Source organism: Haemaphysalis longicornis, unplaced genomic scaffold (genome assembly GCF_048455015.1).
Source record: "Haemaphysalis longicornis isolate Haplotype H1 unplaced genomic scaffold, Haemaphysalis longicornis Haplotype H1 scaffold_7, whole genome shotgun sequence".
Lineage (NCBI taxonomy): Eukaryota > Metazoa > Arthropoda > Arachnida > Ixodida > Ixodidae > Haemaphysalis > Haemaphysalis longicornis.
The window spans coordinates 58785948-58800871 of record NW_027526422.1 but is presented as its reverse complement, the minus strand read 5'-3'; the positions used below and the strand labels follow the sequence as shown (position 1 = coordinate 58800871).

General features: G+C 47.5%; 1 protein-coding gene across 1 annotated transcript in view; it reads left to right on the top strand.

Moving 5' to 3' along the window:
- Positions 1-5586, top strand: part of LOC144145744 (ATP-binding cassette sub-family C member 5-like) — a 41038-nt gene extending 35452 nt beyond the window's left edge. The window contains exons 27-28 of the mRNA XM_077677449.1: positions 981-1145; positions 4079-5586. Of these exons, the coding sequence (XP_077533575.1) occupies positions 981-1145; positions 4079-4192 (279 nt within the window). The 3' untranslated portion in view covers positions 4193-5586. The remainder of the gene's footprint in view (positions 1-980; positions 1146-4078) is intronic.
- Positions 5587-14924: the final 9338 nt, after the last annotated feature.

The following is a 14924-nucleotide window of genomic DNA, read 5'->3' as shown; positions in this document are numbered from 1 at the left end:
TCCTTTTTCGCCATGAGCAGTATTGCAGGGATAGGAAATTCTTGAGAGTTACATCCCAGTATGTAGAGCAGCTAGAAAGATAATTTGCAACGTAAAGCTGAGTGTTTAAACCATCCAATAAGGGAATCAAACCTTTACTTGCATTTTGTGTTTCGGCAGTTGTTTAATTCACGTTATTTTTAAATGCTTAGCAGGAGTACTTCTAACCTGAAAGATGGAATTGATTGAACTTGTGATTGCAAAAAAGAAAAAAAAAAAGAAACTGCTCACCACATTTCATTCTCCACAACATCTAGTATCTAGTCATACCTTGCTGGTAATTTCTTGTTGATTAGCTTTTTGTCCATTGTTCCCAAGAACAATCAAGAAAAATGTTTAATTATATCGAAAACTATATGCCTCACATCAAAACTAATTAGATATTTGAAATCAGCTAAGAAAACTGAACAAGCCCATACAGTTTCATCAAGGTTTGGAAAGCAAAAAAAAAGGTTTCTAAGACCAGTGTGTCGTCTTACGGCACCCCCCCCTCCCCCCTTGTTGGGCTGTGTTATTTTTGGGGGGAACAGTTTTGGGCAAAAGCGTGCATATTTCACCATATCTCACTGATGACCCCTTTTTCTCACTGCTTGGGTAGATCTATTGATTTGAAGTGTTAATGAGCAAAGGGAGTGAATCTGTATGAACTGAGAACGGAAGAAAGATGTGTTTTTTGGTGGGATATTGGAAACAGAAGAGAGTGATGCTTTAAAACTGAATTGACCGCCTTGTAAATAGCAGGCCAGACTGAAACAAAGTGCAGTGCTCTTGGAGTAGTAGTACTTGGCTCCCTGAGCTGAGCATTGACTGCTTGTAACTAGTATCTGCTGAAGTTCCAAGGCCCCTCCACTGAAGAGGCCTTGTGTGCTAATGGCATCAAAATGCAGAGCGGTCTCATTGGCGTACTCACTGGTCTGCTGATCCCTGCCGTGCCACTCTAGGTTCTAGTCCTGGACGAAGCCACGGCCTCGGTGGATGCGGAGACGGACCGGTTGATCCAGCAGACCGTGCAGGAGACCTTCTCGGACTGCACAGTCTTGACCATAGCGCACAGGTTGAACACGGTCCTCAGCTGCGACATGGTCCTGGTGCTGGATGCGGGAAAGGTGAGCTTCTCGTTGCGCACGGCTATAAACAAAAGGTGGTGTACTAGTTGATACTCTGTCTTAGGGAAGCCCATAGCCTGCTTGGCATATACTGGTGTCAAGCCTGCGCGAAACTGCGTTTTGTCTTGGTCCATTGAGAGGATAAAATGCCATGCTAAACATTGCATAGCTGTAAACTCACGCTAATAAGTTTGGTGGCAATGGTTTGGGGTTGAGGGGCATGCTGTCATCTTTACACTTTTCTGCCCACGGGAAAAGCAGGGATTTTGGGTAGTCTAGCAAGTAATTAGTTACCGTCACACAAAATATGTAACATATAAGTGTATGGTATCAAAATGCAGAAGGGTAAATTACTTTTGCTATGCTAATATTTTCAAACAAGAATATTTACCGTATTTACTCGAATCTAGGCCGGCCTCGGTTCTAGGCTGACCCCCGATAAGCTATGCCTATCGGGGGTCAGCTTAACCCAGCCCCTGCTGGCCTTGAACTGAACCCGCACGACGCCTCGAATGTTTGCGGTCTCCCTCGCCTTCGCCTGTGTTATCTCCGTCGCCTCTTTGCTGCTGGGTAAAGTCAGAAGACTTCCTTCTCCACATCGTGGTGTAGATCTTTCTTGCATCCTGTGAAGGCCATTCGCCTGGCGGCGCAGTTGAAAAGTTCACTCCGGTGCTTTCACCATCGGAACACATTCTTTTCATTGACTCTGAATTCACGCTGTGTTTGGAGGTTTGAAGTTCTCTTGGCCTTCAACCCACGGTGTGGGGGCACCACTTCGTCAACGCCACTGTGCCACAAACACGGGCGCTTCTCGAGGTCACGCGACGATGTACCCAAGCAATCACGGAACACTCCGAGCTGGGTTCAGAACATATGGTTCACGATGTTCAAACAGGCAAAATGGAGCCTGAAAACCACGGAGTTCTGAAAACCCATTGAAAACCTGCCCAGCTGCAACCTCGAATCTAAGCCGACCCCCGTCTTTCGTAAACGACTTTAAAAAAAAAGTATCGGCCTAGATTCGAGTAAATACGGTATATAAAAAAGAAAAAAAGCTGTGCAGAAAAATTTTTGTGACAAACAAAAATACCGTATTTACCCGATTCTAACGCGCCCCCGATTCTAACGCGCACCCGATTTTCCTGGCAAAAAATCCGAAAAAGCATGTACCTCTGATTGAAACGCGCACGGGACTTTGTGACCCAGACAAACGAATGCGAGAGAAACGGGCGATTTATTTCCCGAAGTAATCTCACTTATCTCACTCCTCCTTGCTCTCCGCTGATCACAACATCTCGTCCTCGGTGCCTTCAAGCGCGTTCGCGATGCCACACTTCTGAACGAACGTTCATCCATGGTCGATGGGATCCTGGCCCACGCCTCGCACGCCCACCCCGAGAGCTCCTCCAGAGGTGCACGCTTCAGCCGACCGCTCGTTTTGAACGCGTGGGAGCCATTGCTGTTATCAAGCGCACAAGTGTTGATTATTGCTGTTATCAAGCGCACAAGATTTGACGATTTGTGTGAACGCCGATAGAAAAGCGTAGGCGCCTAGGCTTGCTGCGTCCGAAAAATCGTTGCTAAAAGCTTTGGCGCTATCTTGAGATGGCGATGGCGATGGGTAGGACGAAATTTCCGCTGTTTCGGCTGTTTCCGTTTTGTATCCGATTCTAACGCGCATGCGATTTTTCGGCCTATTTTTTCGGAAAAAAAGTGCGCGTTAGAATCGGGTAAATACTAAGCAAAAACATCGGGGTTGCTCCACACAGAAAAACCACACAAAAATTTGAAGCTATACATTTTGTACCCCTACTATGAGTGCAATATTCCTGCAAATATGAAATGCGTAACTGCAAAATGTCGTGATTACGAAAAAAGAAAACTGTTAGCCCTGGTGGGTTTTATTCCGCTAGCAGTTCCCTGAACTTGTGAATAAAACAAAAAAGTTATCCCTAGTGGGTTTTTGTGCCAATGGAGAAAGCAGTTCCTCAAGCTCGTGAAACATAGGTTGGTGAAACATTATTTCCGCTCCACTCTTTTTGTTCGTAGCACAATTTACAGTTTCAATACCTTTGCATTTTCTAGGGCTTGTGTTGAACAGGGGTATCAGGTTCCTGGCTGGCTTTACGCACTTTCACTTTCCATACTAAAAGCCGATGAATAAGTTGTCCTCGGTCCTCGGAAGCAGTGCTGCTAATGTGATCCAAAAATTTGAATGTAGGCTTGTCGAAATCCCTAGAAGTGTGTTTCCACAGTGCGGTCACGCACGATGCCAACTCCATCGCAGTATCTTCATAACTCTTGTCACATGACTTCAGTGGCTCTTTAAAAAAATTGACACCGTGCAAAAAAAAAAAAAAAAAAAAAGAAGCAAAGGGATGTAAGTGTCTATACTACTCAATAGACGGCGCGAGCTCTCAGAGCACACTCGGAAAGCCCCAAATTCAAATGGCAAAGTGTTAAAAGTTGAACTTGAAAGTATCGATGAACTATTGATTTGAATAGGTGTCGGCAGGAAAGTGTTGAAGGGAACCCTCGGTTGCCACTTAGGGTATGGAGGGGCAGGAAGATGTTATGTACCAGGGCTTTAGGCTGTTTCTCCTTTGTGCATTTCAGCCAGTCAAACATAAATAAGATCTGAAACGCTAGTATGCAATGGGTGGAAAACCTTACAGTTTATAATGCATTTTTGTCACATCCGTTTCTTTTTTTTTGTGTGACACAGTGGTGTGTATCAGTGACTGTTATTTTAGTTTGTTTTTTCTGTAGGTTGACTGCAAGAAAAATGATCTTTTTTTGTTGTTCTTGTTACGAGAACTGCCATCTGGATGAAGAACTTGATTAGCCTTTGTGCCACCACATTTTTCCTTGTGTGAATCCAGCGTTTTGTGCATTTTTCAGTGCCGGTTTTGTTGCGCATATTCGCTGCCCAGGTTGTTGAGATGGACACTCCTTCTGCCCTTGCCAACGATCCGAAGTCGGCATTCTCTTCCATGCTGAGGGCATCCGGCATCCAGGCACCACTGCGAGAGGAACCGCCGCACTGACCGTCCGCACCTGTGCCCCGACCGGTGCTCGCATTGACCGGCAGTGACTTTCCATGTGTGTAATTACAGCGTTGTTGGACGAATCTTCTAATTGTTAGGATCTGATTTTCACGCTTTCGTCCCACCTTTTCTTTCTTTTTTTTTTTTTTACACGTATGTAAACATGTGATGCTTGTGTGCCTTGAAGCCGATTTTAGGAATCTCCCATTTTTGTCTTGTCTAGCCATTTATTGTGGTCCTGAATGTTCCTACGTTGGTGTAATGCACTTGCAAAAGGTACTTTGGAAGCTTTTTTTTTTGTCTTCAGGTAGGGATGGGTGCACGTGTTGCATTCCTAGGGAGTTGTTGGCCCGGCGCAGACTGCCAACTCATTTCAGGCTGTACATTCACCAGATGCATCAAATGCACAGCCGTTGTTGCATGGAAGTGCCTGTCATGAACTGCATTTACACAAACATCACTTGCGACTGGACATAAAGGGCAATCCCCCCATGGAACTCGCTTTGTCACAAGTGCGCCCACCAAAGCTGGCTTGTCCCACACCATGTTTGGCACCACATTTCCTGAAACAACGCGTCGTACCATTTCACAACCGCCCATTGTGCCGAAATGCCTTCATTGCCTGACAAGCCGAGGCATCTATTTTGCGTCGTGCCTTTTTTTTTTTTTAGCGAGCTTTACAAACATACATCGCCATCACATTGTGCTTTGAAGGAACGTGCCTTACAAAGTCAACTCATCCGGCCACACAGTCTGAAAAATCATCAGTCCGGTTGAAGGTATTCACAAATGTGTCACACTGCGCGTAGCGTGGACCTCATCACTGAGTTTACAAAGCATCACTCTTGCAAAGGTGCCTTCAAGACTTGCAGCCTCACCTTTTTTTAGCAAATGTGTAGTCTATGCATATGCCTGTATTCAGAGCGAGCCTGAGAAAAGAGGCAACAGGTAATGTGCTTGTTCCACTTGCGTTGGTTCCTCTGCGTAGACGCGTGGCCGGTGTTGCATTTTTTTTCCGGCCAGAAATGGCTGTCGAGCATTGCCACAAATCTATGAAGACCCTGTGGTGCTTTATGTATGCTGAATGTCAGTATTAGTACGCAAGTTGATGCAGCCTACCTGTGCTTAATGACGTAATGCTTATGGCACCTGATGTTTGGTGCTGTGAGCGTGCTAAACGTAGCGCAGTCATTTTAGCTGCGGTTGCAGTCCTTTATTTTGTGATAACAGTACCAGTGAAATACATATTTTCGTAGTATATTTTTATTTATTCAGCTTGCATATCATTGTATACAAAGGTTGAACCTTTGTTTTCTCTTAATATATAATGTGCAACCTGTGAAAGCTTTATCCGTGCCTCTACGGAGAATAAAGATCTGTTATATTCAAACACCGGCACTTGCCTTTCTGTCTTTTGCACTCCAGCAAGATTGAATGGTGATTTGTTTGAACTGAAACGGTAATTATTTTTTCAGCTCGAACCTTCGAAAGCTTGAGAAAAAAGGTAGGGCTATACCTATAATCAAGCAGTAGCCACGTCGACCCGTATGAGAAACTCTTATTAACTGAAACGATGCTTGCCACATTTTGTCCATAAACTTCTGTACTAAGGAATCGTATCAAGTGTGATCTTCGAGGTGGCTTTCCTTGTCCAGGCAACACGTCAGCTGACGGTGCTTGAGGGTTGAGTTGGCCAGGGTAAAGGTCGCATGTCGGGCAGGGCTTGTGGGGGGGGGGGGGGCATTGGATCCAGAGAATAAAAACATAAAAGGAGGGATAAAGTTTATAGAAAGAAATCAAAGCAAATAAAAAACAAGAAGTGAATCACAAGTAAAAAGCTTCAAAATACGGTGGGTGTACTAAATCGCCGATTTTCACGGTAGAGGAGGGGTCAAAGCTGCTCAAGATCAGAGTAGGTTGCGACAGAAAAATAATTTGTAGTGATTACAGATGCCTTATTCATCACCCCCCTTCCCCCCACATACACTAGCGAGTCCCTTCCCTACCTACTTGGGCAAGTCCCAGCTTCATCACACACCTTATTGCTGCCCTGCGAGGCCACGTTTATCATCTGCTCGACAGTAGGATGCATTAAGAGCACTTCACTATGACCTTTCATTTTATTTTAAAAGGGGTGTGAACTGAAAGACTCCAGTGTTTGCAGCGGGCATTCGGGGACCCAAATGCGCTTTCTCAGACAACAATTTTCCGCTGGTTTCAAGAATGCAGAAGGGGCAGCAGATCATCGAAAGACTTCATCGAACAGGATGTCGAGGAGACAAGAAAAAAACAATTTCGTGGGATGCTTAGAACTTTCTAAGAATGTGGAGGCAAAACCTTAGTTGGAACTTCTGTTGATCTGCTATTGGACTTTCTGTTGAACTTAAGTGGCCGCGCCCGTTACCACTTGACCAACCGCCTGAACAGCACCCTCGCTGTTCCCCGTCGCCGTTTCTCAGGGCCCTTCTCAGACCTCAACTTTTTAAAAACAAAGCTTTGTTTATCTCGTCGAGCGGTTTCGGCGTCGCGGGGAATTTGACCATTTGCCCGCAGCTGTGCCGTACCCTTGGCAACGCATCACGTGACTCGCCTGGCCGAGCTCCGCCGACAACCGCCTTCGCTTGCCGCCGCCGTTGTTGCCGGCTTGGCGCATGCAGGGGTGGAAGGGCTGCGCCATTTGCGCCACGCTGCGCCAATCCGCTTTTCTTGCGCCATCTTGCTTCAAAAAGTAGTATTGTGCTGAAGCTGCTCCCAAGCGGGGACCCTCAAAATGTGGGGCATCTGTGAGGTGATGTTTAATGCCAGTCGCAGTGTGCAGGGAACAGTATAGGGACTCATCCATTCGGCTGTCATTCACGACGTGGCGCGCTCCGGCTGACTCCCTAAAGGACTAACGCTCTGAGTAACCTGTCACAATTTCCTGGTCTCCAAATGGTGGTGCGGTTCCACGAGGTTTGGGAGTGGGCGGGGGGAGTGAAAGTTATTTCTCTCTCTCTGAAATTGAATTTGGGGTGCGGGCAATAAGCAAACTTTGCCCCTAAATGCAGCTTCACCGCACAGCGCTCTGCACCTTGATGCATGCGTCGTCTACAGCAGTTGCTGCCATCTTACCGCTTAGTGCCAAATGCAAAACATACAATAGTTGTACTGTTCAGTAATTTTATCTCGCCGCGAATGCATTTGAAAATTTAGATGCCGCCGCGCTGTGTCGAACAGGATGAGATAGTAACACAAGCACGAGGGGAGCTTCTGACAACAGGCCGGGTACCCGTCAAGCTGTGCAGTTTTTTAGGGCGCAGCCCTTTGGTGCATTTTCGTGGGTTCAGGGGCGTAGCCGTCATCGAGCGAACGATATGGCAAGTCCGAAGAGTGAAAGAAAGCATGAGAGGGCGGTTCGCCGTGGCGGCGCGAGACGCTTCTCCGAAAGTGTGCGAGGGGGAGGGGGCAGTATGCTGTGCCCGCACGAGCAACACCCTCTAGAGAAGGCGTTGGCACGAGACGCTCGACTGCGCAACGGTTGGCGAAAACGTGAGGGGAGCGTACGCGTGACGATGATGTGCGTGCACTTCCTGAGACGCATTTCGCGCCGCCGACGCAGAGGCTCATCGTCGTTGCCGTCGAGAGTACCCACGTGTGAGTCCTGCCTAGCTCAGCGCACTGCAGCCATCAGGAGTCAACTGCTTAACGAAGGCAACCGGTCGTGCGCTTCGTCAGCCGCTGCAGCTAGACGAGCTGCCAAAGCGGAGAGAGAGAGTAAACTTTATTAAAGAAAAGAGCCAAGTGGTCGGTTTCCTCAGTCCAGGACTCCGTTGGAGCGTCCAGCCGTCTCAGCCCGGTGAATCAGCCGAAGCTGTTCTTCGGCGCTCGAGTTGGCCAGTTCTCCTTCCCACTGCTCAACCGAGGGGTTAGAAATCGCGGAAACTGAGGGGTTGAGCTGGCACTCCCACACAGTGTGGTAGTGCAGGGTGCTTTGCAGAATCGACTCTGCGGGTCGTATTGCGTAGGCCAGATAAAGTGCAGCTTGGTAGGATGGGGAAAAGTGTTCGTTTGCAGGAGACGCCAGTAGCGCTCCTCTTTCTTGCTGAGAGAGGGGTGTGCAGGGGGAAGCGTAAGCCGGGTTAGCCTGTAGTACTGCGTCACCTCCTGGAATGATGTCAAAGGGATGGCCGTCTCTAGCCAACTCTTTCGCGGCGCTCGGCTGGTTAGAACTCGAGCAGTCTCGTGGGCAAAGACATTGCCACGGAGAGAAGTATGAGCTGGTGTCCAGACAACCGATACCCTTTTCTTTGGAGGGTTCTGGCTCAAGATCTTCATTGCGGTGTGTGAGACGCGGCCTTACAGCTAGCTCCTACACGCTGACTGATAATCCGTGATGACTACTTCTGCAGGTGTTTGCGTTATCGCCAGTGCTATAGCTACCTCTTCGGCCTGTAGCGTCGTTACTTTCGTAAGAGTGAGGCTCGTGACGTGGCTGTCTATCTTCGTTACGGTCGCCACCATGACTCCGCGTCTTGCATAATCTGCGGCGTCCGTGTAAAAAACATTTTCGTTGGAGCCATATTTTTTCTCCAGGGCTCTAACTCGCGCCTCTCTCCGTCCCTCGTGGAACTGCGGGTGCATGTTTCTTGGCAAGGGGGCCACTGTGATGTTACGGCGTAGTTCACCAGGGATATTTTCCGTCGATTCTAGAGGGCGATCAGGGATGTTCATGCCCAGTCTCAGTAGAAGGGTCCTGCCCGCATCCGTCCTTGATAGCCGGTAGCGCTGACTGAGCAGGTGGCCCTCAATCAGCTCGTCCACAGTGTTGTGAAGCCCAAGCTTGAGGAGACACTCGTTGGAGGTGTAGGATGGCAAACCCAGCGCTTGTTTATACACCTTTCGCAAGAGCGTATCCAACTTGTTCTTCTCAGTCTTCGTTAGTAAAGCATAGGACGTCACATAGGTGAACCTTGAGACGACAAATGCCTGAACAAGTCGAAGTGTGTCAGCCTCCTTCATGCCTCTTCCTTTGACCGTGATCCGACGAAGCATGTGAGCAATCTGTCTACTCGTGCTTTCCAAATTCCTTATCATCGTGGTGTTTGCGCAATCTGCTTGGAAAATCATGCCTGGAATTTTGATTTGCGGAGACGGGGTGATGGTGGCACCGTCCAGCATGATGTGCATTGAAGGTGCATCGGCTCGCCTACCGCCTTTACGGCGCACTAGGAGCAGTTCCGATTTTTCTGGGGCGCACGAGAGTCCACAATTCTTGGCATACTTGTTCACCGTATCAGCCGCCATTTGGATGCGGTCCTGCGTCTCCCCGACCGAACCTACACCGGTCCACACCGTGATATCGTCGGCGTAAAGACCATGGTGTAAGTCGGGGATTGAAGCCAGTTGTGCAGGCAGGCCGATGAGGGCAATATTGAAAAGGAGGGGCGACAAGACCGCTCCTCGGGGTGTGCCGCGTCCACCGGTGCGAATGGGTTTTGTTTGAAAGTCTCCAATCTTGAGGGTGGCTTGGCGTCCAGAGAGAAAGTCCCTGACGTAAGCGTACGTGCGGGTTCCACATCCGAGTTCATTGAGATTAGTCAGTATGGCTTCGTGCGTGACGTTGTTAAAGGCCCCTTTTAAATCAAGTGCTAGGATGGCTTTAGGTGCGTGTCTGTTGGAGCAACGCCGCCTGTATTAACATTGCCTGACGCGTCGCGCGCTTTTCAATGGGAAGGGTAGGAACGCTTAGTTCAGGCACTGATCCGCTATGTGGCGCGTGCCAGCGGACATCTCGCCTTACGTCACTGCTCGCGAGTCGCGAACGCTGCACCCACTTCTACGACGTGTGTCTGTCAGCTTGCCTGTTGGGCTCCAAGGGCCGTTTCGCTTACATCTTAGCCGTGACGGGGCGCTAGTTCTGTGGCGCACTGGGGATCTCGTTCAACGTGTCGCTCGCTTCATACTTGCTGCATTTTTCCAAAGATAAAGACGGAGGCGGACTGAGATAGTGTAAGAACATACTGATTGTCGGGTAGACATATAGCTAACAGAAAAACGATATTTTCGGATGGGGCAGCCATTATTTTACTGATATTTTTCTTTCTGGAGTATTTAGAGAAGAAAAAAATTGCGTGCACTTTTTTTGTTCAGGCGCTCACTTCTACGATTACTTTCCAATAATATCACGTGCTTGTAAACTTCAGAAAATTATAGGAAACAAAAAAATAAGCAGCTGGGATCCCGCCACGCTGTCCGGGTGCTTCTACAGTACAGTCCTCAATTTTAGAAGTGCGTACCGATGCGGAGTGCGAACAGCAGGGTCAAAATAATACCTAAATGCGGAGGGGATAGAGGTGGGATGCCCCACTCAGAAAAATTTCAGGGCCTGTGATCCGAGTAGATAAGCCCGCAACGCCGGCATCAGCCTGCGGCAGCGCAAGGGATTTTGCTTCGTGACAAAGGAAGTTTTATCAGTGACAGACCAAGACAGACAGGCATGGTGAAAAACAAGAAGGCGTAGGAGCGCCGCCTCGGGAACGCTAAACAAACTTTCCACTATTTTTCATAGTTTCCAAGAAGCGGCGCTGGCTGGCGGACACGAAAGCACGCTGGAAGGCTACGGAGCGGGGAAGGGTAGGAGAGAGCAACAGGAGAGTGGCTGTTTGGCCATTTTTCGCTCACGCGTTAGGCACTGTTTATACAGGCGGCGTTGGTTGGAGCGATCTACAGGGTGTCCCAGCTATCATGCACCAAGATTTAAAAAAAGGGAAATTGCGTAACTCGAAGAAAACCTAGTGCATAATGTTTGCAGTACTGTGAAGAAGCGGAGAGTAATTTTTTCGTTAATGAGACCTAATTAATTAATTGTAATTAATTATCTAACTCGAGAAATACTGTCCTAATCACTAAAGTGTCAATGAGGCACTTGTAGGTAACCACGAGGGGCATCTAACTGCGCTATTTTCAGCAACGAACTAATTGCGTACTCATTTATTCGGACTGATAAAGGAAACCCGCGAAATATGAAAAATACCACGTGATGACGCGTACGCGCGCACCGTAAAGCAACGCCCTCAAACAGGCTGCCTCTGAGTTAGCCAGAATGAAATAGACAAAAGAAAGAAAGAAGAAATCGCGATCGAGTTTGTTCCTTATCTGCACACGCGTCCCGCGAATCTTGCTGCTGCTGCTCCTTCCATGCATGCTATTATCAAGGTGATGCGATGTCTCTTAGGGCGGGTAACACGCGAAGCAGTTGCTTTCAATGGACCTTTTTCCAGTACCGGTCCCTCTAGTGGCCGCCACGGCGAACTAAAAATGGCAGTAAGGCACACCCCCAAGAAACTTTGCCTTTCGGAGAACTCGTGCACAAAATATCCTGGTCCTGCTGCCCCTCCCGCACTGACCCGTCACCCCCACCTTTCACATGAATGTCACCGTAGCAGGCGAACGTTCTCATGAGTAATCTGCCGTGTTCGAAGCGCCCCCCCCCCCCCTTTTTTTTTTGTTTTCGTAACCCCCTCACTGGCAGCCATGTGCTGGCAGCGTGGTCAGTCTCAAGCGACTTCGCCCCTTTTCTTAGAAAGCCATTATTGTATGCACGTACGAATCCACCACGAGGAGTCCAAAGAGAAAAAAAAATAAATAAAACGTGCAGATTATAGCCGCTCCCTAAGCAGAAAAGCGAGGGGCGCGCTTTTGTTTATTCTGCCCGAGGCGCCTGCCAAGAATGGCGGACCGGCAGCCCGCGCATGCGCAGATCGCTACTGGAAAAAGGTCCATCAGCTTTGTTTGGGGACGCTGCTTTACAATGCGCGCGTAAGCGTCATCACGTGGTATTTTTCATATTTCGCGGGTTTCCTTTATCAGTCAGAATAAATGAGTACGCAATTAGTTCGTCGCTGAAAATAGCGCAGTTAGATGCCCCTCGTGGGAACCTACAAGTGCCTCATTGACACTTTAGTGATTAGGACAGTATTTCTCGAGTTAGATAATTAATTACAATTAATTAATTAGGTCTCATTAACGAAAAAATACTGTCCGCTTCTTCACAGTACTGCAAACATTATGCAGCTGGTTTCTTTCGAGTTACGCCTTTACTCTTTTTTTAAATCTTGGTGCATGATAGCTGGGACACCCTGTATATATATATATATATATATATGTGTGTGTGTGTGTGTGTAAAGAAGGTCCCCTTTCACCCCGTGTAGTCCGAGTGGCGCTGGATACCACCCCCAAGCACAGGAAACAAAAATACCTAAAAACATAAATACCCCAGAAACTGGAGGGGAAAATCGCCCCGCCGGTAGCGTAGCGGTTATCGCACCAGACCGGTATTCTGGAGGTCGTGGGTTCGGATCCCACCTGGCGGGCATTTTTTCTCCACTTTCTTTCTTTCTTTCCAAATTCTTTATCTGTTTCAATGACCTGCCACATCCTCCCCTTTGCTTTCCGAGGTTTTCTTGACTGCCAACTCTTATTTCTGTCCCATATATATATATATATATATATATATATGTATATTAATATGAAACTCTATGTCAAACTCTATGTCACGGTCAGTCTGCAACGGCCCTTTCACCCACCGAGCGCAGCGCTATCTGCATCGCCCTACGCGCTATATATGGTAAACAGGGAGATTTTTCAGTGCTAGATGGCGGTATGACAAAAAGCGTGAACCATGAGATAGGCGAAGGACGTGTTTAAATGCCGGCGCGCCCGCACTAGGTGCTCCCCGCATACGCGTCTTCTTCTTTGGGATGACATTATTATAGAAGGTTCTCAGACAACTTTGGTAAATATAAAAGTAATAGAGAGCCGAATAAACTTGGCTGTGGCATATCATCTTTCATCTTTCAAAAGGTGCAAAAAAGAGAAGTACGGCTGTATATATATGTTAATGGAGAAACAGCGCCACAACCTTTCTCTCTCAACCTACGGCGGTGTTTTTTCGTTTCTTTTTCGCCTTCAGAAAGTTTAGCGTAGACGAATTCACTAGCCCAGCTCTCCGTTTTGATGCGCCATCTTGGACCAACATCACACAGTTGGTATCTTTTATTCGCCTGTACATATCAGTTTTAAGCAGTTCCAACGCACGCCAAATTGCCCTCGCCATAAAAAATCAAGGGAAAATAAAATACGAAGCTGCCTTAGAGCAGTTTTGAGTAGCCCAAAATGACAAAAAGAGGCCTAGTGTTCGCACCCGGGCCCCACGTATACCGCCTTTTGAATTAATTTTTGAAGGCTAAAGTTGTCATACGAGGCCTTCAGGATTGTTTACGACCTTTTCTGGCGCGTCAAGTCGACAGAAAAAGAAGAAGAAAAGGAACGCGTACTTGAAGAGCGAGACGTGACAGCTAAATCTTTTGTGGGCCGCGGCCCCGCCGGAACAATCGAGCGCCGCTGATGTAACGTCACTCTTTTTCGTGCCTTTGCTAGACGCACCTCCAGGCACCGTATTTCCCCTGCCTACATGCCAAGAAAATTAGAGATTAGAACTAAAAGTACTCAAAAAATGCCATGGGGCACTTAAAGAGGCCATGAAGGAAAAATACAACTTTGTTTAGTTTGAAAGAACTGGGCGTACATCACTCAGCTTCATTACAGTCACGAAAGACGTTTTTTTAACGAAAAAACACAGAAGATATTAAAGAAGTTTCAAATTTCGCGCTACAAGGACGTGTGATAGGCAGGAGTGACGTTACATAGGCTAGCGCTAAAAACATCATTTTCAGTGCGTTAACTGCACGTTAGCATTCAAGTGATGCGATCAAACGGAACTAGAGGCCTCACTGCAATCGTCCAGTCGTGTATTTGTGATGGGTTTGTTTTGCGGCCGCCAATCTCACAAACAGGATTTATGACGTCATAAAAAAAGGTTCCGGAAAGTGGCTAGGGAGTCACCACTGCTTGACGTGTTTTGTTTAATATCTCCGTTATTTGTTTGAAGTTTGCGGGAAGATTGGTATCATTGTTATCGAGACAAAGTAGTCTTTCTGATGAACCAAACTGGTATTTCGTCTTCCCTTTAAGTCGGGTTACGCGCTGTAAAGTTGAAAGCCCGGCGATGCTTATTAACAACTTCATTACTGCTACGCCGTGTATGCGTCTCTTTTTTTTTTTTGCGCCATTTTGCCACAGGGCATAGGTAACATGAAAACAATGGACAAAACACGACGTCTCTTTGCGAGCTTTCGTTTCTTTCTCACAGCGCGGATTACGTGAGCAAAACTTGCTGACCTAGTTGGTACATACTTAAAAAAAGAAGAAAACGTGCGCAAACTAGACGTGGACCTGTATCTGTCTTACCTTGTCTTCTTCGTCCACGTCTAGTTTGTGCCACGTTTTCTTCTTTCTTTACGTGAGCAAGCAGAGTGGAAAATGCCTCCGCTCTCCAAGAACCAAGGTTCTGCGCGGCTGGTGTGCACCTATTCGTTGAGGTGTCATGCGGCACTCACGATTCTAAAAATTTTACGCCTCTGATTCGTAGTTTTGTGAATTTTTTGAAGCGGGCACATTGCCCTTCAAAGCTCCCGATTCCTGGCCAATCCCCCGAGTACGCATGTGCCACGGAGAAAGAAACAACAACGCCGATAACTTTTGTTCTATGCTGGCAACGTGTGGGGATAGACTTCCGGGGCTTGCGAGCTCTCGTGAACAGCAGAGGAGACAGACATAAATAGGGAAATTGGTTAAGCCTATGTAACAAAGGGAACAGAAAGGCGCAAAAGGACAATGATGATGATGATGATGG